The 25,195-nt window shown below is 41.1% G+C and overlaps 1 protein-coding gene and 1 pseudogene across 1 annotated transcript in view; one reads left to right on the top strand and one right to left on the bottom strand.

The window, feature by feature from the left end:
• Snd1 (staphylococcal nuclease and tudor domain containing 1) overlaps nt 1–25,195 on the top strand; it is a 436,904-nt gene that overhangs the window by 333,094 nt on the left and 78,615 nt on the right. Inside the window, exon 16 of the mRNA XM_074063886.1 lies at nt 10,051–10,160. Coding sequence (XP_073919987.1) covers nt 10,051–10,160 — 110 coding nt within the window. The remainder of the gene's footprint in view (nt 1–10,050; nt 10,161–25,195) is intronic.
• LOC141421145 (small nucleolar RNA SNORA51) lies at nt 11,270–11,394 on the bottom strand (annotated as a pseudogene).

Raw genomic sequence — 25,195 nt, 5'->3', positions numbered from 1 at the left:
TTTAATATATGCACTCATGGCTATAAACTTTCCTCTCAGGACTGCCTTTGCTGTGTCCCATAGGTTCTGGTAGGTTCTTCAGGGTATGTTTGATGAAACTGGGTGCGTGGACATTGGGTGCATAAAGGTTGATAATTGTTATTTCCTTTTGGTCTATTTCCCTTTTTATTAGTATGGAATGTCCTTCTTTATCTCGTTTGATCGATGTAGGTTTGAAGTCTACTTTGTCAGAGATAAGTATTGCTACTCCTGCCTGTTTTCGGGGGCCATTGGCTTGGTAACTCTTCTTCCAGCCTTTCATCCTAAGCCTATGCTTATTTCTGTCAGTGAGATGGGTCTCCTGTAAGCAACAAATTGTTAGATCATCCTTTTTAATCCATTTCATCAAATGGTGCCTTTTGATGGGGGAATTAAGTCCATTAACATTAAGTGTTATACTGGTAGGTATGTGGTGATTCTTGTCATTTAGTTGTCTTAGTTATTTGAAGGTTTGGTTGTGTGTACCTAAGTTGAGGTTACTCTCTACTTTCTTGCTTTTTCTTTTCCTGTAGTTTGGTGCTGCCTGCCCTTTCATGGTTATGTTGGGTTTCACTTTCTGTCTGCAGAATCCCTTGAAGAATCTTTTGTAGTGGTGGCTTTGTGGTCACATATTGTTTTAGTTTCTGCTTATCATGGAAGACTCTTATTGCTCCATCTATTTTGAATGATAGTTTTGCTGGGTAGAGTATCCTGGGGTTGAAGTTATTTCCATTCAGTGCCTGGAAGATCTCACCCCAAGCTCTTTCTGCTTTTAATGTTTCTGTTGAGAAGTCTGCTGTGATTTTGATGGGTTTACCTTTGTATGTTATTTGTTTTTTCTCTTACAGCCTTCAATATTCTTTCTCTAGTTTCTTTACTTGTTGTTTTAATGATGATATGCCATGGGATAGTTTAGTTTGATCTGGTCTGTTTGGTGTTCTGGAATCCTCTTGAATCTGTATGGGAATAGATTTCTCTAGATTTGGGAAATTTTCTGTTATTATTTTGTTGAATATATTACGCATTATTCCCTTTTCTTGCACGTCTTCTCCTTCTTCAATGCCCATGATTCTCAGGTTTGGTCTTTTGATGGAGTCGGTGAGTTCTTGCATTTTCTTTTCACAGGTCTTGAGTTTTTTAACTAATAGTTCTTCGGTTTTTTCCTTTAATTTCCATTTCATCTTTGAGTTCTGAGATTCTGTCTTCTGTTCTGTTCTGCTGGATTGGCCTTCCATTTTGTTTTGCAATTCTGTTTTGTTCTTTTTTCTGAGGTTTTCCATATCCTTAGTTGTTTCCTCTTTAATGTTGTCTATTTTTGTCCTGAGTTCATTTATCTCTTTATTAATTGTGTTCTTTGTTTCACTTTGGTGTTTATACAGTGCTTCTATGGTTTCTTTTATTTCTTCTTTTGCTTTTTCAAATTCTCTATTTTTGTTGTCTTGGAATTTTGGTTGACCATATCCAGTATCATCTCTATAAAATTCTCATTGAGTACCTGTAGTATGTCTTCTTTTAAATTATTCTTGTGGGCTTCATTGGGTTTTTTGGCATAGTTTATCTTCATTTTGTTGGAGTCTAGATCTGAGTATCTGTTTTCTTCATTTCCCTCTGGTTCCTGTACTAATTTTTTGCTGTGGGGAAACTGGTTTCCCTGTTTTTTCTGTCTTCCCGTCATTGCCCTTGGTGTTGTTATTGTCCCTCTACTGTGTGCAATTAAGTATTTTCTAGCTTATATTAATAACACTGGTGATATTTAGAATGGAAGGGTGAGAGGAGATGGAAAGCAAAGAAGTTAAAGAAAAAGGGAAAAACAACTAAACAAACAAGTAGGAAAAAAACAAAACAAACAAACAAAAAAGTTTCAAAGATATAAACAGGGAGAGATAGTGTACTAATCAACAGTAAGCTGGACAGGCATTAGAGAGACAGAGGATTGGAAAAGTAAATAAAAAATTTTTAAAAACTCCAAGTTCAAATGCAATAAAGTTTCAGTCTTAATAATTTTGGTGTTAGCCCCTCAACCTCCAATCCTGGAGATGGTGTCTCAGAAGTAGTTCTGTCACTGTCTCATCAAAGGGTTTAAAAAAAAAAAAACAAAAAAACAAAGTGTCCCAAGTTCAAATGTAATACAGTTTCAGTAAGTTCTTCAGCATGCAGGTGTAGTTTGGTTGTTGTCTCATCAAAGGAAGAGAGAAACAAAAAGAGTCTGGAGACTGTTCTGTGGATGGCTATCTGAGGCTGTGACTTGCCTGCCCGCTGCTGTCAGCCTGCTGTTGCTGGAGGCTTTATTTATGCAGATCTCAGGAGTGAACTTAACACTCACCTAGCCCTGCAGGCTTTGTTTACTTAGAGTTCTCCTGGGTGCAACCACCACTACTACAAGCTTTCCCCTTTCCAAACACACTGGGGGAGGTGATGCTGCACTGGCTTTCTCAGGCCTGCCTGTTTATTTACAGTTCACATGGGAAGTGGGTCTTCCCCCTCTCCTGTGGAGTTTTCCTCCCACCACCACCTCTTTTACAAGCTTTCCAGCTCCTGGTTGCTGGGCGTGTTCCGCCACTCCTGCCTTCTCCAGCCGGCTTGTTGTGAGGGATTTCCCCTCCCCCCTCTTCGTGCTCAGGGCACCGCACCCTTTTTGCTACCTGTCTTTTTTGTTGTTATTGCTTATTGTTCAGTTTTTTTTTTTTCTTTTTTCCCTGGGTGGGGGTTGGTCTGTCCAGGGGGCTATGCTGATCTGGCCCAGGATTGTCTGTGGGAGTACTGAGTGCCGCTTAGCTCACCTTGTGGTCCGTGTCTTCCCAAGCTGTCTGGGTGCTGCCATCTGGCAGCAGTGTGGAAGCCCTCCTGGTTTCTCCGTTTAAGGTGAAGTGGAGATGCTCTGCGCAGGCTGGAGGTGTGGAGGAGTCAAAGTTTTGCCTCTTCTCGGTGGTTTTTCCTGTAAGGTGTAACTCCAGCGTCTCTCCAAGACTTTACTTTAGGAGGCACGCTTTCTGCTTCCTCCTTCTAGCTGCCATCTTGGAATCCCTAGGTCTAAACTTTAAAGAGGACTTCTCCCTTGAAAACCAGCTGCCTATATGCTAAGAACAAATCAATCCACTGATATATCAATCAAATCAGAGGAGAGTATAGTGCAGTCCCAGGAAGGTGTCAAGGTGTCGGGCCATTATAGATTTTATTGTAGTGTTTTCATTAACATGAATTTCAGTTTTAAAATTTGGAGGTCACTGAAGGAGTTTTATGTTTTTGTTTTGTTTTGTTGTTGTTTGACACGGGGTCTCACTATTAGCCTAGGCCGGCCTGGAGTTCTCAATCCTCCTGCCTTAGCCTCCCAAGTGTTGGAATTGCAAGTGTATGCCACCATGCCTGGCTTCATTGGGGAAGTTTTTAATGGTGGCAAAGAAGATTTATATCCCACAGAGAAGATGGTAAAGGTCACCCACGTTGCTGGGACTTGGCCATAGCAGGTTTATATTTTCCATCTTGATATATAAATTGAGTTTGTAAATGGCTAGAAAAAATATAGCCAACGTTTAATACTGTGATTGCTCCATCAAGTTACAGCACCTGCAATTTCCCTTCACTTTAGGAAGTTTGGATGAAGGAAGAGAAGGCAATGGACCCACCTTCAACTTGATCTTCATGCTCCCACCATAAAAAACGCATTCATTCTGTAACACAAAACTGAATCAGGCAATGCCTTCTGACATTTTTGATTGGCATTTCAGAACTTCTAATAACTTCAATAAATGGTCTCTGGTAGTTTCCATGCACATGAGTTAATAAGAAAATAAAATTCATTTTAGCTTCTAAAAGTTCTAAGATACAAATATTTAATGAAATATTAAAATTATATCATATCTACATTTGTAAACTGCTAGCTATGAAAATGTTGTTTTAACTCTTGCCTATCTCATGACTACCCAGTTCCTTCTTTAATGGGTGGGATTACCACCTACTAATTTTCTAATTAGTACTCCATCCAGATGGGAAATGGAAAAAAATGATATAAGATGTTTAAGTCAGAAAGTGCAAGGACATTTCTGTAAGATCTAGATAGTTGAAAAATCATAGTTTAAATTTTCTGCGGGCAGATAACCACTTTACCCCCCCACAACATTTGTTGAAGAGACTCTTTTCTCGAAACATCATGTGTTTTTGGCACCTTTGTCAACAATTAGGTTCTGTAGCTGCATGGATTCATATCTGGGTCCTCTATTCTGTTCCACTGGTCTTCATATCTGTTTTTGTGCCAGTACCATGCTATTTTTATTGCTATGGCTCTGTAGTATAGTTTGAAGTAGGGTATTTTGAGACCTCCAGCATTCTCTTTTTACTCTGTGTTGCCTCAGCTATTCATGGTGTCTTGTGTTTCCAAATGAACTTTAGGGTAGAATTTTCAGTCTCTGATAAATTCCATTGGGATTTTGATGGGAATTGTGTTGAACATGTAGCTTCCTTTTGGTAGTATAGCTATTTTTCTATGTTGATTCTGCCTATCCATGAACATGGGAGATCTTTCCACTTTCTGTAGTCTTCATTAATCTCTTTCTTCATTAGTTTGTAGTTCTCCTTGTAGAGGTCATTTACAAGGAATTAAACCTAACCTTTGTTAGATTTATTCCTAGGTATTTGATTTTTTTTGAGGCTATTACAAATGGAATTGTGTTTGTATATTCTTTCTTAATCTGTTCAATGTTGGTGTATAGAAAGGTTTTGGTAAGTTGATTTTGTATCCTGCTACATATTGCTGAAGCAGTAAGGAGTTTTTGGGTGGAGTTTTTCAGGTCTTAAAGGTGTAAGATAATGTTATCTGCAAATAGGGATAGTTTGTCAGTTTCTTTACCTATTTGTATTCCTTTTGTTTCTTCTTGCCTTATTGCTCTGGCTAGGAATTCCAGTACTATGTTGAATAGGAGTGGGGAGAGTGGGCATCCTTGTCTCATTCCTGACTTCAAGGGAATGGTTTCAGTTTTTCTCTGTTAAGTATGATGTTGGCTATAGGTTCGTATATAGCTTTTATAATGTTGAGGTACTTTCCTTCTATTCCTAGTTTCCTTAGAGCTTTTATCATGAAATGAAGTCAAATCTTTTCAAAGGCTTTTTCTGCATCTATTGAGATCATCAAGTGGTTTTTGTTTTTGCTTCTATTAATGTGCTGTATTACATTTAATGACTTGCATATGTTGAACCATCCCTGGGATGAAGCCAACTTGGTCATGGTTAATGATCTTTCTGATGTGTTGTTGGATTCAGTTTGCCATTATTTTATCAAGGACTTTTGCATTGATATTCATTAAGGAGATTGGCCTATTATTCTACTTTTTGGATGTGTCTTTATCCAGTTTTGGGATGAGTGTAAGGCTGGCTTCATAGAATGAGTTAGGCAGTGTTCCTTCCCTTTCTATTTTGTGGAAAAGTTTAAGGAGTGTTGGTTTTATTATTTGGGTGTTTTCCCTCCTTATTTTAGTCAGATTTACCAGGGGCTTGTCAATCTTGTTTATGTTTGTCAAAGAACCAGCTTTTTGTTTTGCTGATTGTATGGTTTTTGTTGTTGTTTTGGTTTTTTTTGGTCTGCATTTCATTAATTTTGGGCCCTTATTTTTATTATTTCTCCCCTGCTTGTTTTGTGTTTTGCTTGTTCTTGTTTTTCTAGGAATTTGAGATGTAACATTAGGTCGTTTGAGATCTTTCTGTTCTTTTAATATATGCACTCACAGAAGACTTTTATTCCTCCATCAATGTTGAATGATAGTTTTGCTCAGGAGAGTATCCTAGGGCTGAAATTATTCTCATTCATGCCTGGAATACCTCACTCTATGCCCTTCTTGCTTTTAAGGTTTGTGTTCAGACATCTGTTATTTTGATGGGTTTGCCTTCATAAGTTATTTGTTTTTACCCTCTTAGAGGCTTCAGTATTCTTTCTCTGTTCTCTGTGCTAGTTGTATAATGATAATATATCATGGAAGGTTCTGTTTTGGTCAAGTCTGTTTGTTGTCCTGGAGGCTTCCTGGACTGAATGTGCAAATCTTTCTCGAGGTTTGGGAGATTTTCTGTTAGTGTTTTATTGAGTACATTATGTATCCCTTTGGCTTACACCTCTTGTTCTTCAATGCCCATGATTCTCAGGTTTGGTCTTTTGATGGATTTGCTGAGTTCTTGCATATATACCTGTCACAGCCCTTGGGTTGTTTGATTAAAAGTTCTTCTATTTTATCTTTAATTTCTAATGTATCTTCTTGCTCTGAGATTCTGTCTTCCTCTTGCTGTAGTCTGCTGGAGTGACCTTCCACAGTGTTTTCTGTTTGACTAAAGGGACTTTTTATTTCCAGGATTTCTGTTTGATTCTCACATAGCTTATAAAAGACATGAAAAATGCTCAAGAATGCTTAGGACTTTTTTAGGTGTAATATTTTTATTAATTAAAATACTTGTGTTTGAGTGGCTTGTCAGCATCAAGGGTAAGCCATGCACTTATCCTGCACCTGTAAGCTTTGGGCACACAGCTGAGTTGGTTTGTCCTTATCAGGAGGCAGCACCACTCCAGCACATTATCAGAAAAGACAGCTATTGGTGGTAATATGCAGTCCAGAATTACAGTCACTTCCTCACTGGCTGGGGAGAGCTTCTGGAACTCCACCGAAGTCTCACTTGCAATTTTCAGTGCAAGACCCTCCATGGTTTGGGAACTCCCCGTCACTGCCTGTCAGCCTGCCTAACCTGACTGCAACAGCTTTGGTTTGCTTTCTGAGAACCCAGCTTTCTTCCTCTCTGTCCACTTTCTTTATCTGTGTCAGAGTTCTAAGTCCATTTTATTGGTAAAACAGCAGCACAGCCAGGCTAATAGCAGTGCAGGCCTTATTTGAGGGAAGGTGTCGTGTGTGTATCCTGGACTGACTTGTTCCCTGCATCCTGGGCAGAGGGGACACAGAATGGTTCTTGCTGCAGTACACATTGGCTTATACACAGGGAGCAATGACTGCCTCCCTGGTGTTAGGATACTAACATTTATTTGCATGGTCTCCTCTCTGTCAGTGGACAGTGTATTCTTGCTGTTTCTTGGTCCCTTATGACACAAAGCAAGTCTGGAGCCTGATACACCCCAGACAGAGCAGCTTTTGAACACTGCAACAAGGCCACAGGGCTCTGCCCATCCTTCCAACCTCCTGCCTTTGCGCCTCAATCTTTGTAGTGTTTCTCAAACTATATATTGCACCCCACTTGAGTCTTCAATCAATATCAGTGTCAAAATCATCTTGATTTTTTTCTTTAATGAAATAAAATGGAAGAGAGACTATTATATAACACATTTAATCAATATTAACCATTGTTACTTTGGAAGTTTTGTTCTATATAGGTGTATATGCTTGTGTAAATGCATATGTATGGTTCATAATAAAAATTAAAAGTCAGAAAACTCCTCATCTACACTATCATTTATCTGCAGGTATAACTGAGCTCAGCAGCTTTAGAACACTCAGACATGCAAATGTCATAAAATCTTTCCTGCTTCTTGTTTCGTATCCTACTTATAACTCTCTTGTCCCTTGATCAGAGTTATTTGATCAGGGTTTATTCTGGAGAGACAGGTCCAGTGAAAATTCCCTTCCCTTCTCTTGCCCGTGTCTGACAGAAATGGTTGTGAATGGATGCTTCATTTCTATTTTAAAAGGGGCTGAGAAACACCCTGCTCCAGCTTCTTCCTCTCTAAACATTGGAGCCCAGCTGCTATAAAGTTGGGACAGGACACAACAAAGACCTCCTTTCCTTTCATCTACATAGAGTGGGTGGGTTTGGTTTTACAGGCCCAAAGGACCATCTGGTGAAAATGCTTTGAATGTATTTCTGCTTTAATTTGGGCTCCCTGGGCCCACTGAGGCCTCTTGGTGGTCTCTAGGATTCAGAGAACACTGGTGAGATCTCTGCAGCTTAACTAGTTCTTGCTATTTCAGAATACCAGGAAAGTATTAGCAAAGTAGAACAGGTACTCCACCAGTGAGGCTTGGAAATCCTTGCTACCCTCCTAGTGAAAATTCTTTCCCCCAGTTCTTCCCATCCACTATACTGCCCTGGCTGATCCCTGTTTCAACCCTACCCCACAGCACCCCAGTTCTGCTGCAAGGGTCAGAACAGACTGAACACTTGCTCTTGCATTACTTTTGTTTCTGTAGCAATGCTTTATCTATGGCTATATGGCAAAATAGTTCAGCAGAATCATTTATTTTTCTCCCTGGCAATTCTGTTCTTGCTTAGTTTGCAGATACAAAATGAAAAGTGTTTTTGGCTATTGATGTTGTGAAAAACAGGGACTGTCTTTCATTCTGTTTTACTCTAGCTCCATCTCTCCCTTTAGGGGTTAATCTCAGGCTCTTTGGCTCCTACAATTCTTGCTGTCTTGTACAAAAATAAGTTCTACCCCTGCAGCTCCCTGATACTGAAGTGCAGGGAATGAGATATCCCTGGTGATCATCTCAACCATTCAACTGGTCCATCTTTGCAAGGGTAGGAGAATGGTTACTGCTGCCAGCTCAAGCTTCCCTCTGCTATAGTCTCTCTCCTGCTGCTGCCCTCCCCATGTTGCATTTCAATTCACATGATCTGATCCATTGGTGGGGCATGGAGAAAGCTCTGTTGTACAACTGCTGAGAACCCAGCATGTAAGCTATTCCCAGTCTTCTGGGCTTTGTGATCTTGACTCTATGCCAGAAGCATGAGATTTACCCATGCTTTCTACCTGGGCAGTGGTGGGACCTCTTCTACCCAATGTACCCTAGCAGATGTGCGTGCAGTAGCCTAGATGCCCTGCTTCCAGACTCCCCAGGCCAAATCTATTGTCCCTTTGCTTGACTGTTTGTGGATAAAGTAGCTAACACTCTAAATCTGTATTGTTACAGGAGGGACCACCAACTGTTCAGAGACAGGACACTAAGTGTATCCTCCCCCAAATTGTCGTTTTCTTCTCCTGTCTCTCTCTATCCCAGTTCATCTTTTTGCTTCATAATTAAGGCTATGGTGTGGATTACTTTGAAATATTTATAAGCTTTACCCAGATATCAAAATGTAACATATTTCATGATTTGTCACAGATAACCACTGTTAATGATAAATGTATCTTTCAAATGAGTGATTGAATCAAAGGAAAGAAAAGCCATTCTAAGTTGGCCAGTGAGCGCTTATTTTGTGCAAAATAACATCGTTAGATATAATCAAGTAAAGAATAGGTTTCTGTCCTTAAGCACCTGAAAGGCTAGTGATAGGGTCAAAAAAGGCTAGAGGCATGGCTGAAGTGGTAGAACATCTGCCTACCAAGTGTAAGGAAAAGGCTTTGAAATTTTAAGCATGGAAATTGCTAAAAGCAATAATAATTATGATGGTACAGATGATACTAATAATAGCTAGATGATATCAATAATAGCTAAAGTATATTGAACCTTTTCATTTGGCAGACATTGTTCTAAAAAGTTTGCATATGTAATCTGCAATTTTACATACATAATCTCTCCTAGTACACACAACAACCTTATGAAGTAGATACATTATATTTATCTTACAAATAGGAAGCTAAGACTTTGTTCAGTAATTTGACCAAGATCATGAAGCTAATAAGTGATAGAATTAGGATGTGAATCCAGGTCTCTGTGGCTCCAGACACCTAGTACTTCATCAGTATTCTGGTTTGTTTTTGTTTGTTTGTTTTGTCTCATTCTGAATGAAAACCAATGGTACTACTGTCCAAAATATGGCCTAAGGTCAGAAGGAGAACCTCATTTGAAGTGGAAAATGACACTGAATTAACACTTTGGAATTTGATGTCAAGTCCAATAGTAGGAAGAAAATGTCCGAGAGTCAGCTGCATTGGCTCTCAGGAGGCCCAGTGGCTGGACTAGCAGTGTAATGTGAGAGAGCCATTTATATAAGTGACTGCTAAAGCCTAAAGGATTGAGGGAGGCATGATGAGGATTCATCCCAAGTTGATGTTGGGGAGATATGCTTCCTGCACACTTCACCACAAATCTTCTTTTTCCTTACACACAGGCATTGAATGCCCCCGAGGAGCCCGAAACCTGCCAGGATTGGTGCAGGAAGGAGAGCCATTCAGCGAGGAAGCCACCCTTTTCACCAAGGAACTGGTGCTGCAGCGAGAGGTAGGGCTTCTCCCAGTGACTTCCTGTATGGGAGGGGCGAGAACATAGGGCACCTTTGGTCCGATGCTTTCCTGCCATGTCAGAGATAGTCTATCACCTTTTCCACTGCTCAGCCATGCACATCCATAAGCCATTCTTGTGTCTGCCCCCACATCTTATTTTCTTGAGCCTGCACCATTGTCCAGCCACCCCCAAATTGCTCCTCCACACCGTGGAGTGCACATCAGACCAGACCAGCCAGGATCCTAATGCAGAGCGCTTACAGCTTTGCAGTCTTCCTCCTTGGTGAATTAGCCTGAGCGGCCTGCCTCCAGCTGGATTTAGAAGCTTGACTAACCCTGTCAGGGGCCAATTTTCTTTGAACATTTATTTGTATCTTTGAGTAATTGCATTTTCTGTAGCAGGTTTTCTGACTTAATTTAATTGTATTTCTGTTTCTGCCTGTTGGGCTGGCTCTTGCAGGCAGGAGTTAGGCCTTCAGCTGCTTATGGTACCGTTCTACCTGCTAATTTTGCTTAAGTCTTCGTCAACAGATCCATCTTCTTTCCAGGAGTATGCTAGCCATTCATTCTGCTAAGTGGACACAAGAAAAGAAAGCAGGGAAGTGTGCTGTACTTGAACTTAAGATTGGGACCTGCTTTTGTTCCTATTTCTTTTATAATCAAATCTATCAAGGCCCAGCTTTTTTGCAATCTCATAATATACACGGAGCTGGAGGATTATGCATTCCTAGAGGTTTTCTCTCACTCGTGAATCTCTCCAGATCCTTAAGAACTGATGTGGACTTCTTCATGATGCTCAGTGATACAGATACCTGTGTAGAGTTTCAGTATCTCACTTGGATTTGAATCACCAGCATTAGGTGAGAGAGACTTGTGTTAGACGACTGACTTTGAGAGACCCACCACTTTGACTTCTGACTAAGCAATGTTCTTGCTGTTGGTTGCCACCTCTTTAGAGTTTCTGTAGCACTTGCCTTCTATTTTTGTGAAAGAAAAAGTTCGGCAAACATCTGAATTCTCAGTTCAAAAGCTCTGTGTTCCATTTCCAAACATCAACTGTAACAACCTTGGTAATACCACATCTTTTTTTTTTCCCCTCACCCCCCCCCATGTCTCCCCACTCACAATATAGACCAGGGCCTTGACTGAGGTATACATGGGGTAGGTTACTTTGCCTCCTCCTTCTATATAGTTAGTGTAAGAACACAGCGTGTGGTAAGCAACAGTCGGCTATTGCATCTGTTTTGCTGGCCATTCATACAGGAGGATCAGGCTTAATCATTTAGATTTACATTGCTCTGTTTGTTTTTGTTAAGATGCATTTCTACTTGTGAAGTATACTTGTGGAGTAGAAATCCTTAATATTGACGTGCCTCTTCCCCTCCCCTATTTTATAACTACACCATGTAGCTTAAAATTATCAATTAAAGATAGCTATTCCCCATCACCACCACCTCCACCCAGTGAAGTGTTTCAAGAATACAGATACTCTACTTGTCTTAAAAGACCTTTTGCAGTCTTTTAAGTGGCCTAAAGATTAGGTAGAGGGGGCAGATATTTAGAGAGTTTCCCTCTGACTTTGTAAGCCTTTGGATAATAAACTGCATAGTAACTGTTGAAAAAAAATATGATGAGTCCACTCACGTGTCTTTATGACTTAAAGACATCACAGAGGAAGCACCATTAGATTTTTGCTTGTTTCTTATGCTTTGGATAGAGGAGGAAACCCTTCATTGGATTGCCTAAAACATTTGTTGGAGGCATTCTTACCACTTAGTCTACATCAAATTTCTCAACAGAGTCATTTCCCTATTGTTTCCTATCTCTTGAAGTTTCTTTCCCTTACTTTTCAACTCTTGTTTTTCCCGCCACTTTTCTTCCTAGTCATACTTCTGGCCCACTGATGATATCAAAAGTATAAGGGGTCAGTGAGAATACTGACCATGAAAAGGAGTGAGTAGCTTAGCACTCTTAGTATATCATGGTTATTGTTACCTTACCATTATCTGTGTACATTTAATATTTACTGATGAAAAAGTTGAAGTTTTTGCCATTTTCTTTGATCCTCTTGCCATATGAGTTTGCAGATCCTTCCTTAGTCTAGTCCAAAGTTGATATTTATCTTCCTTGATTATAGTGACCCATTCTATCATACCCCTATGTTGACAATCTCTCCGTAAAGAGCCTCTCTGCCTTTTCTTAGCTGCTTTTATGATTATTTGGGCAAAGGAAACAGGAATATGACCTAAACTACAAATAATTCAAGTTGTTGATAAAGGAACCGGTTGCAGCCAACCCTCATGGGCATTTCTATCCTTGAATGTATGAAAGCTGTTTTCTGAACAGTGAAGGAATGAAGGGAAGTTTTTGTTTTGTGTAAGCATCATTCATTTACTTTTCCCTGTGTAGCGCCTTTACCTCTGTTCTGTAAGTTGTCTTGGAGGACAGTGTTCTTTGCCCTCCCTCTCCCCTAACAAAGATCTAGCAAAGGATGCCCCTGGATGTAGCAGTCCTTCCTGTCCATAGGTGAAAGGACAGTGTAACTATGTGGTGGCCAGTGGGTGGGTAGCCTCTACTGTGCCATGTTGTCCTTTAGGAACTCGCTGGAGCTGAACTGCTGTTGGGCTGGCTTGGCAGATTTCTGTGTGATCCTATAGCAGCCTGGTCTTCCAGCTGTATTCCCATATATGAAAGCATAAAATGAGTGGAAAAGGATCTAGATTGAGAGAGGCACTATGTAGTGGCCACTGACATTAGATCCCTTTCCAAGGAGGGAAAAAGAAGCTGGTTTTCAGTACCTGGCACTGAAAAATGGCATCATGTTTTCTAAGTGTCTTGCTTGTCACTTTTGTTTTGAGTGAGGAGACAATTGTAGTCTTTCCATAACTATTCCTTATGTGGAGCCTGCAGGGGTCAAACAAGTCCTCTCTACATTTTCAGATGGCGTCCCTTGTTTTGTCTTAAGACTGTCATCATGCTTTCCTTACATGTGTGTTACAATGACTTTAGTCAGCACAGAACTACTGTCATTTCCAGCCACCAGTTCCATTTTCCTGAGTGTCTCTCCTCCCCTTTCATTGCTCCACTTCTTTTCTCCATCATCTACACCATGCTTCCCTTCAGCCATTGGTTCCTATCAGCTTTGGTTCTCCTAAGTCAATAATCTGATAGACCTGGTTCAAGGCCCTGGTCTGGTACACAGGTGGTATTAACCAGACTCGGGAGAAAGAACCAGAAGTTAGACACCATGTCAAACCTGATTTTCTTTGTGACCTTGAAGCTCAGAACAGCTAAGGACCTCTTAGAGGACTTAACTCTCACCTTTACTCAAATTAGATCCAAGGAGCTCAGCATTTCTTCCCAGCTTGATCCAGTTGGTGTTTAGCAGAGGTGGGTGAACATGGCCCCCTGCCAGATTTTACAAATAAAATTTTGTTGAAGCAGTAATTATTTATGCATTGTCTATGGCTGCTGTCACACTATAACCCTATGCAGCTGGGTTGAATAATTATGTCAGAAGTTGTATGGCCTCCTGCAAAGCCTAAAATATTTACCCATCAAGTTTGTTTATAGCTTCTGTGGAGTAGAGAATGATGAGTTGAGCTTAAATGGCTTGTGGCCACCCAGAAAATATGGATTGGCTGTCTGTTCCCTGCTCTTGAATCTGGGCTGCTTTTGAACCATACAACTAGAGATGGTTGTATTTGTTGCTATAGCTGTGACTATCAGCTATGAGTTCATGTTCCATTGGCTATCATGTGCTTGGTGACACCCCTCCACCCCCATACAGCTGCCTTTTTAAGGCAGTTCTCTGCCATACTGCCAAGGACAGGAAGATCTGGTGTGATTTCCCAGATGGGGAATTGTGCTCATTGCTAGCATCTCCCCAGAGTAGTGATAAGAGATAGCTTTAACTAATGGGTAGATAACCAGCTTAAAAATGCAAACTCCAGTTATCACGTGGTCCTGGGTATGTGATTCTTTCCTGCCCTTGATATTTCTGTCTAGCAGTCTAACCATCTTCCTTTTGAGGTCCTTGTTATGAATACAACAGTCTTCCAGAAGACCAGCTAGTCAGCATATACCTACCCACCCATCACTACATCCCAACACTTTGATTGCTGCTATGTTGGAGAAACCCGAACTTTTAAAGGCGTTATAAGAATTAGTAAACTAGGTCAATTTCACAATGTTTGTTTGAATAGGACCTCACTATGTAGCCCAGTCTAGCCTGGAACTAGTCTAGCATGATCTTCATGCCTTAGTCTCCTGAATATCATTGTCACAATTTAACTTTTCTCAGTTCCAAGCTATAGAAGGTGCATTTCCAGAGGGTTGGAGGATCTTCAGGGTTTTGGTGATCATTTCCAAGGTCTTTTTTTTCATGACCCCTTTGCCCTTTCTGATACCTCCAAATTTGCTCCTTGCTGATATCTGGAAAATGATGCCTTCATGCTGGACAGGCCCCGCTAAAAACTCAGGCTGCTGCCCTGACCTATTTCCCCTCTTCCTGCTGGCATCAAAAGGGAGAATGTCTCCCTGGAGAGCTCATTCTGTGGGCAGCAGCAGCAGCAGCAGCCCTGACACAGCCCTGGTTTTCTTCTCTCTTCCCCACCCCTGCATTTTTAAAAACCAAAGACACATAAAAGCATTACATATAACTGTTGCCTTTTGAGAAAACATCTGTGTGTTTTAGGAAGTGTGACCCCAACCTAGTTACTGGTGTCTTTGTGAAGGAGTGTGTGTCTGGAAAAGAAAGCTTAGCATAAAGGGAAATGTGAGTCCCTCTCCATTTTAGCTTCATATTGTGTTGTATCCTATCTGAAAAGGCAGTTAAAAGACCTAAACCTGTGCCCTCCCCACACCCTCTGGCTTTTCTCCACAGAGCCCCTCCTGCACTGTAGAATATTCTCCCAGCCTCCTGTCTCATTTGTTCATAAGACCCATTTCCTGCCAAAGAGTACCATGGGAGGAAGAAGAGCAGCATAGCTCTTAACTGTGGATCAGTGATGAGGATAGTTCAATCCTAGAAAATCCAAGAGGGTACAAGACATCTGTCTGGCCCAGGTGACCCCAGTGAAAACTGCTCTTTAATGTTCCTTCAATTGCTATGGCCCCTAGAAACTCGTCACCAAGCCACTAGTAATGACCTGCTAGAAAAGCAAGCAGGCTGCTCTGCTTACATTTTTCTTTCTTACACAAAGACGCTTTATTCTAGATTATCTCAGCCACCACATAGGAAAAAGGAAAGACATTATGGTCAGATTTTGAAACCATTCTCTTTTCCCATGAGATCTTAAAGACCATTTTGGGGGCTGAGGCTTTTCTCAGATCCCCACCACCCACCTTTGACAGTCAACACTTACCAGTAGCCTTCAAGTTTTCTTAGTTCAAGGCTGTTTTTGTCAAAGGGGGCTTGCGTAAAAATCATCTGCCTTACTAGTAATCAAATCTTAATCTTATCTAGCATTTTCTAGTTTAAAAGAGCTTTTGTATACAATATTTTTATCTCACAGCAAACCTAAGAAAAATGTTATCCCAGTCTTACCGTTCAGGAAACTCAGTTGCACCTGCCTATCTTTATAGCTGGTTGTAAAACCAAATACTAACACTCAAATGTGTGTATTCCCAATTAAGGGTTTTTTCACCCCAAACTTTGCCAATTATGTTATTAAAAGGTGATCATTGTTTTAGCCATATTGTATCATATCATTAATATCTGGAACCAAGGGACTTTATCAGAGTTCCAATATTAATGGGTGTCATTCTGTGGAACCTTCAATTATGATTGTAGTGCTTGCAAGACTTCATGGTAATTTGAGGAATGTATGGTCCTACCTCTCCTAAGTGTTTACACTGCACTTGTTTGATTTTTACATCTTTTGACTGTCTGATTTCTGTTTCATCTGTTGTTTAACTTTTCCAGCCTTTTTATATAATGATTGCTTCAGTAACTTTTGATAATGTATGTCCATATTCCTATTTTTAATCTTAGGAGACAAATCTGACTATGTAGGTGCATTTGTTTAAAAAGACTTTATCCACTGCCTCTGGGATAAAGTCTTATCACCTTAGTTTACACATATCCTTACATTCTTCTCCACCCTCATGTTTCATTACCACTCCATAATTTGTACCTTATCGGAACAGCCCTACTACACTTACAGATCTTCATATATCAGTAGATAAGAGATACTCAGGTATTTGTTAAACCAAATAATTTCCTTATAACTCTAGAGGAAGAAGACTGTTCTTCTGTTGTCCTTTATGTTTCTCTGGGAAACCTCATAAAGTACAGCATTTGTGAAAGAAGGAAGAAGACTGGAATATTGAGGCTAGACACAAAGCCGCTAACTCAGAAACTTCTCAAGGAAAATGTTCATAGCCAAGACCTGGACTGTACTATGTACTACGTACTATGGGACCTCCCTGGGTCTCCCTGCCCTTCCAACCAGGATACTTAAAGAAGAGGAGATAATGATGTTTCTGTCAGTGATCAAAAAGAAGTCATCAGTGTCCCTTCACTCTCCTAATATAAGCTCCTTGTCTCTCCCTCCTTCATGCTTCCATCCTCTGCCTGAATTGACTGTTAGGCAAAGGGATTATTTTGAAGTTCAGGCCTACAAATTACTGTTCAGAGATGGGCAGTAAGAACAATGTGAATATTAATTTTTTATGTACCCACTCATTTCTGGATTGCTGGCTCTTGCCAAATACTTCTAAAAATCCCTGAAAGAAGGGCCCTCAAGTTCCATTTCAGCCCTTAAATGAAAATAGCATCACAGTGAGTAGAGGTAAGGTAAATTAAAAATGAGGGATGCTGTCACATTGCCATTTTTTCCTTTCCCCTGGCTGTTGCACCTCCCCTGTCAGCTTTTAAACTCCTAAGGTAACTTAGTCTCCAATCACCAGTAGCCTTCCCCAAGCAAGCTCAGTGCTAGCTCCAATGGGATTCCTCTCTGCAAAGCTGCTGGCTCAGCTTGGCTATTTCCCTATTCTTCTGCTTAGAACTTTCATAGCCAATCAAGCATAGAATTGCATCCATTCTTCTGAAATAGCTATTGGGCCTAATTTGTCATTGGTTTGGCCAAGATCCTGTTACCTGTAATTGTGTCATGGTGGCTGACTGATGTACGTTTGATAGGCCTCACTGCTTTCCAGAGACTATTAACATACCAGTCTGCTATAGGAATTTAGGGGTGTGACAGTGCATGGTATAGGACCACAAGACATGTGACTTCCTTGGGATATGTAGGAAAATCTCAAGGATGTAATTCTATCTCTGGGAAGCATCTACAGAAGTATCACTTCCCTTTCCCTCAGAAATTGGTCCCTACTATTGTAAACTCTTCTTTGTGAAACTTCTGTGTTTTCTCTGCCAGGTCAATTTGTCTTTCTTATTGCTGTTCCCGTCAGAAAAATAAAGTAAGAAATATAGTACTTGGACCTGAGAACTGTACCTTCTTCCCCCAAGTAGAAGCAGCAGAACCCTCGTCAGTGCCAAGACAATCCTGGCACTTATTTTTCCTCTCCATCTTTAGTTCTGACCCAGATTAGTCCCAGAATAAAGAGGGGAAGGCTCAAACATGATTTCCTCTTGCATCTTTCTACTAGAATGATCCACAGTCCTTATTTGCCCCTTATCTAAAGTGAAGCCTGGGGGTGAAGAGAGTGGGCAAGAATAAAATGAACTTACTGGTTTACTATAAGATTATCATTACAAACACAAGGCCATAAAAGTCCTTCAAATAGGCCCTTGGTAAGCAGAAACCCTGCAACTCATAGTATTTGATACTATCTACCATCTGACATAAAATGATGTTCCTTATGAGCCATCCCTATAGAAGACTCATTGCCAGGCACGCTCAGCCTCCTGGTTTATCAGGAGCTATGTAGAGCTTATGGCTCAAAACAAATGGAGAGATGTTACCAAGAGGAAAAGACTGCTGGACTCCTCAAGAGGTAAGGTTTGTATTAGCAGAGTTGGGTGCCATTTATTTTCATTTAGATGTATTAGATGCTCCTGAAATCATAATATATAATAGCAAAGCTGCCTGAGCCACCAACAAATAAGCAGATTGTAGATTGCATTTGCTCTCCAGGTAGTATTAACATTCTGGTGTTCCACATGTAACTCCCCCAAGGACACAGAAGTGACTGTTCTAGTAGATGGACTGACCTTAATTCTGCCTTCTTCCTGCCATTAGCATGCCTATTCCTTGTGCCAGGAATTTGAGAGCCTCTGTGTTCCAGACCTGGCTCTGTCAATGAACTTCCCTCTTACTACTCCATCTGTGACAGTTTCTGGTCAGCTAAATTTAAATGGATTTTGAAAATGAAATTGACCAGTGGTCTGTCATGAAATGCTTTGGTACATGAAATAAGATTATGAGCAAAGTTCAGAATTAATTGCAGAGATACCCTCACCTGGCTCAAACAACATGCATCTCATTCTGAGAGTCATCTTCAGAACACATTGAAGGGCATCTTTCCCTTCTTGGTCACTTAACAGAAACTTTTAGTAATACATGAAGAGTCAGACCTAGGTTCTCTTCTAGCCTCACTATTTCCTGTGTGATCTTAGACACAATCCTCAGCCTCTCTAAACCAGGCAGTCTCAATGCAAAGTACAATTCACTGTAAATGGTGTTACCAGTGTTGTGCAGTGCAGCAGTCCTGCTGAACCTAATTGCCTTGTCTATGTAAAAAGAGTATCTTCTCTATAGAGTCACTTGAAAAACAATGTACATGTACACAGGACCTGGTAGATAGTAAACACTCAGTGAACAGCAGCTTGCAACATAATTTTTATTTTTAACAGGAATTCTCTCATGGTTTTACTAAAGAAGGATTAGACTTTAGTGTGGACAAAGCACTGTACCCAGAGTAGAATGGTAGGCTAGATATAGGTTATGTGCACTGTGAACAGTGTTCATATTAGAATCATCAAAGAACAATACTTAATCCTCTCCAGCACCCATCACCCCCCAAACCTATTTCAGCCGGTGATGACAAATACGAATATGCCTCCAACCCAACCCCTCATCCTGTCTTGTACCTATGCAATACTTTAGCTTGCAGCTCAGATCTTTCCTATTGGCGCTCCTCAAAGCTACTACCAGTGGAATGGATTTGGCACTTGGAAGCTTATTTGCCATCCATGGTCTAAGTCCTCAAAAGAGCATTTCTTTAAATACCTTTGGGTGTCAGCCAGTCGGTTTTTTTTAAGTATTATGATAAGGCAGCATCTCTTTGCCTCTGATTCTGTATGGTTCTACACATTGAAACCACTTCTTTTTATACAGTATCACGTTCATTGGGAAATCATAGGTCTGAGATTATGCCCAAGAGTCCTAACCTTTGCAAGAAGGCTTTTCTAGGTTTGACTATGGACTGATAAGGCCCCACGAGAAGGGGCAGCCAGGGCTCTACAAATACCTTGTAGCTGTCTAAGAAATAATGGCTGAGTGTCTTCGCCATGTTCTTGAACTGTCATGGGGGCTCTCTGCTTTCCTTTATTTACACAGGAATTCTGCCCTTGCTTGTTTCCCAGTATCATACCAACTTGAAAATGAGGGATACAAGGGTTGCCTTCTAGATCCTAGATAGGCCAACCTTGTCCTCTGGTCAAATAGCTGTGCTCTTTTTTGTCCCCATCCTTCCATCCCACAACCACAGCAATATTTAAGATTGCCATATGTTTATCCTTGATCTGCATTTAATTGGAAGAGTGAAAAGCTAGCAGAATGCCAGCAGAAACCCTAAAGAAAGATTTAGGTGTTAACCAGGACAGAAAGGGACAGGAAAAGAACCCCAAGTAGAATTACTGGTACAGTCATTGCAGGAAAAACAACTATTTATTACACCAGGAATAAGGTTGAACTAGAAGCTTCTTTACTGTGTCCTTTTTCTTCCTATGTTAACTAATGCTTTCCTCTTCTTTCTCATCTCTTGATGCAGTGGAATTCTTTTTAGTGGTTGCCAGAAAAGGATCTTGGCACTAGATGTACAGCTAGAGTTGGAAGATTGTACAGCTAAGACCAGCAGGTCCTTCCATCCCAGATGACTATGTCTGCCACTTCACAGGTCTCTGCAGTGCTTATAGTGCTAGGGTACTGTTAACCTCTCCAGTTACATAAATCTAAAACCACTGACCCAGGGTTTTTATGACAATGCTGCAACCTTATATGAGGAAATGCAACAAAGAGTCCATTACCACTGACTGGATATGGATTTTTGACCTGGCCACCTGCCACTTGGTAATTTTAGAATAGGGTCACTTTTAGAATTGGAAGATTCCTTGTAGGAGGAGACTGATGTTTGCTAAATAGTTTCTTATTGTCACACCCTCTCACAGTCATGTGCCCCACCTCCTGAATGAAGGGCTGGTCTCCTTGCCCGTCTGGCAGAGCGAGCCAGAGAGCTCCTCCATCAGCTTCAAGAGCTGCAGACGTGGCCTTCTGCAAACACCCAGGGTGCACTTAAGTTTTTCCTCCTTCTAATCTCAGCATTTCTACTCTCAACACAACAGCAGCTTTGTAACTTGCATTTATTTTGCTCTGTGTTTTGGCCCTTCAGGTGTTTGTGGGAGGAAAGTGGGGATACTGGCAAACTGAGGTGTCACTGATTCCAGAATTATATAATTACACCCTGAGTCATGGTCTCTGGAGAATTGCTTAAACAAAAGTGCCAGGAGGATCCTAAAGGGTTCTTGGCTGTTTTCACATGCCAGATTTTAAGGCTGGATTTTGTTTCATACTGGATATGTGACCACCTGCCCTGGTTTCACCATCTGCAAAATAAAGCCCTCTTCTACCTTGAATGCTAAAAGGATAATGCCCAGGCAAGAAGGGGAGGTTCCTGAGGAAAGCTAGGACCAAGTTGAGTAATGCACTGAATGTGTTGTGTGACCTTGAAAGGGACCTTTCTGGTCAGACATTTTTTTTTCCTCTCACTGGCATCTGAATAATTAGGCTCAGTTGATGGAATAAAAGAACTGTTAGTCTGGGACCCTGCAATGTGATCATACTATATATACCCCATTGGGCTAAACTCCAATCACCATTCCATCAAATCTGCCATCAGTTCTGTTCTTTACTGATAAGCAGGATACTGACCAGGTTCTGATAAGCATCATAGCCTAAAAATCTGTTTCCGAGGACTTAAGCATTCTCACAGTCCTGTTTGTGTGAGTTGAAGATGAAAATCAGACACTAAATGTTGCATCTTCCTGTTACGGGTTGTTATGCTTATCTATTCTAATGCTTGTTTCCTGGTTCTCTGGATAAGACCATATTTGCATATCTGTCTTCTTTCCTAAGTGTGGTCAATCTCCCTTTGGCCAGGCCTTTGACACCTTGACCAAGGCCTCTGATCTTCATGCCATGTCTTTTAACCCAGAGTGTTTCAGAGGACAGGCCTAAAGGCACAGAGCCGTGATCTTTGTTATTATCAAGCATGAGGCAAATAGTTTTCACCTTATCTGCTGCCAATCTATACTTTCTTAGCATGTGACCCAAATATGGGGTTAGTGAGATATCATTTGAGGTTTTCCTTGAAGCTTTTAATTCTTGCTTTTCATCAAGAATTATAGCCAGTGGTTGAGATAGTCCAGCCCAGTACCTCTAAAGTATGGCAACTTCAGAAAGTAATGTGACCTTGGGATCCCTAGCACATCTCAGTGTGTAGGCTTCTAGCCTTGTGTCAAGGGCAGCCCTGTGGCTTCCCACGCCCTGTAGTCCTGCTGCAGCATGGGGACATGTGAAGTGAGAATGGAGGCACTGAGATGCTCTCTATGGCCAGCCCTTGCAAGTGTGAAGAAGAGCTCTTCATGACACATTCACAAGGGCACTCAGCACGCCTGACACTCAGTGACCTAAAGACCCCCTCTGGGGAAATACAGTAGCCCTGTATTGCCCAGACTTTATTTTATTTGTCCTTCCTCTTTTCATTCTTTCACTTGCCCCTGTGTGTTTCTGTAATTTGTACAGTATCGTTCAGAGGTATTGCAGAGATCAATAGCAATTCACCTTTTCCCTTATTGATTAAAGTGATGACAAGGAAAAATGACAGGCAATACCAATTCATTTATCATGAGCTATCCATTTCCTCCTAAGCCACTAATGACCTCTCCTCCCTGTTGGTTTGCTGATCTATGATTGGGATTGTTTCCAGGCTGTCTCAATGGAGAATCACTGTTTGGCTCATGTAATCAAAGCTGGGTAAAGAAGGAGACCATAAGTAAGGAACAAGAAAATTACTATAGAACTTGTTCTTTGACTCTGATTTGTCTGGGGGACTCACCACATGTGCCGTACTGTACAGAATAGATGATGTATTATCCATTGATGGACATTGCGGCACTTCATCTCCCATTTTTCTAAAGGGCACAATATTCTTTTATTACCTGTTTTTGCACAGAATGTAAATTAAGTGGTAAGTGAAAAGGCTATAACACCTGTGAACTGGCTCTGTTTTGCTGAAGATGCAAAGGTTTTTCATTCATCTGTGGGCTTCCAGTAATAACTGGCTCACCCTGGAAGAATGTGACATGCTAGGATTGGGCCTACGTGGGGTTGGGGCATGAACAAAGAGTTCTTGTGTTTAGGGTTCTATGTTCAACTAGAGATAAATATGGAGACAATTCTTTGGGGTGGGGGAAGTGATATATTGGAGTTTCAACTCAGTTCCAATTTTCTTGCTAGGCAAGTGCCCTAAGGAATAGACAGTTCTTATGAGCTTCTCTCTCTGCCCTAGAAATAAGTGCGTGTGTGTGTTTTGTTTGTTCACCCTCACCATGAATATGTTCTCACTCACTTGGGAAAGATGGATGGGGGACAACTTTATTAATTCACTCACTCAGGGGAAGACCAGGGTTCTTTGAATCCCGGGACCTTACTCTTTTTATTTTTCAGGTCCTTATACTTGCTAGCCAAGCACTCTTACCAGTTGAGCCTCATTTCAAGCCCTTTTGGTTTCAGTTATTTTTCACATTTTCAGATACAGCCTTACACTTTTTGCCCAGACCAGCCTCAGACCACCATCCTCCTATCTACACCTACCATGTAGCTCGGATTACAGAGTGTGCCACTGGCTCATTTGTTGAGATGGGGGGTCTCACTAACTTTTTGCCCAGGCTAGCCTGAAATCATGATCCTACTGATATCCACCTCCCAAGTACCTGAGATTATAAGCATGAGCTACCATGCCCAGCCTGCTGAATCCCAGGACTCTTAAAAGGAAAGTTAGCACTGACTACCAAGCCAAAGCTTGGCTAACCCAGCTGCTATATCTTATGTATCAGAATTTGAATTTTGTTGCTTCTTACCCAGAAGTAACACCACCATACCCAGCATGGTCAGTGCTGAAGCACTGCCGTGGAGCAAAGTAAACCAGTTCCCAGAAAAAACTGCCTGTGTAGAGCTGTGAAGAAGACATAGTATTTGCATGGCTACCTGGACGATAACCTTGCTTGGCCACTTACCTGAGTCTGCAGTTAATGTTGATCAGTGGTAATGGTGCTTCCCAGAGCTGGTCATTGCCTTCAGGAGTCCCAGTCTTTCATGTCAGCCAAAGCATACTGCCAGAAGCACTGCCACTCCGTCATGTTTCCTGAGTGCCCAGTAGGTTGAGGTTACTATGTTGGATGTCTCTCTCCTAGTATGGAGATTTCACTTAAAAACCCAGGATCACTATGTCAGGTAGCTCTGCAATCTGCAGATGGTAGATCTGGAGGCAGCCGCCAGCTATCTGTGAAGCTGGTTAATTACATGTGAAGCTGCCAGCACAATGATTGTTCTTGTCCCGTGGATCATTAATAAACCATTCTATCCTGCATGGGTGTGGCAAGGGAAGTGACAATTCCATCATCTTCCTCAGCTTTGTTGGACAACTTTTCTTTTTAGTCTAAAGCCTTAAAAATGGCTGGGGATGACAAGAGAAAAAGACTATTTCCTTATAATGCACATTTTTCTCCTAAGCTGGAAAGTAGCCCCCTACTTATAACATCATCTTGGCAGCCACATTACAAAGGGTCAAGGCTTGCCATAGGTGGGAAGTGCTAGTGGCTTGGCTCCTAATACTTGCAGCAAACTACAGACTGGGCCTGATTTGGAGACAAGGTGACTAGTGCAGCAGATGGCAAACAGTCCTGCTCCACTGGGGCTTGAGGTAACCATCTTCTTCCTCCAGCCAAGGCAGCCTCATTCTTGCTATGCCAGAATACAGAAAGCATTTCTGGTTTTTTAGAAACTCCTTTTTAAGGCAAAAATGGAAGAAGGCAAAGCAAAATAAATTCAATCTTGTTATAAACATTTCTGTCAAATAAACTAAAATAGAGCATTTCCTTTGTTGGTTAGAAGAATTTAGAATAGAAATCTACATTTCTCTATAGAGCACTGAAGGCAACAATTTTAAAAAGATTATAAATAGAATGTAAGGATGAGCCATTCAGTTCCAAGGACTAGAACATACACCTTCATAACACCAACATGGAATATTTTATAGCGAGAATGGCTCTGGAGGCTATATATTCAAAGCCAAACATTTCCCAGCAGTTAAGACATCTGAGGCATGAAGAAGTTAATCACTTGGGCACATTCATATAGTAAATTCAAGGTAGAGCTCAAATCTCAACATTCCCACTGTGTGACTTTTACCTTTACGCCTGTATAGTGTCTTTCAGATACCAGGCACCACCACTTAATCATCCAGTTGAAGTACAAGTGATAATGTGAGAGTATGACAGTGGTGCCTACAGAGTTGGGTGTTAAGTGACTGAGGCAGCCAGAAGAAGTAAACAAGAGAATTCTCTTCAAACTGCATTATTTTCATGAGAAAAGGACAGGGTACTAAGTCCAGAAAAGTCAGCAGGGCCTTGGGGTTCTGCAGGAGACTCTGTCTCAATAGCAGTGAAGAGATAACTGCACATAATGTCAGAAGGCATGCTAGATTGGGAGATGGGGGAGAGTTAACAAGTGTCTGAGACTTCAAATTTTCCATTGCTTTTTCTGATATGCAGTTGTAGAAAAGTTA

Source organism: Castor canadensis, chromosome 2 (assembly GCF_047511655.1).
Source record: "Castor canadensis chromosome 2, mCasCan1.hap1v2, whole genome shotgun sequence".
NCBI lineage: Eukaryota > Metazoa > Chordata > Mammalia > Rodentia > Castoridae > Castor > Castor canadensis.
Note: the sequence above shows the minus strand (reverse complement) of the source record. Positions and strands in the feature narration are given on the sequence as shown.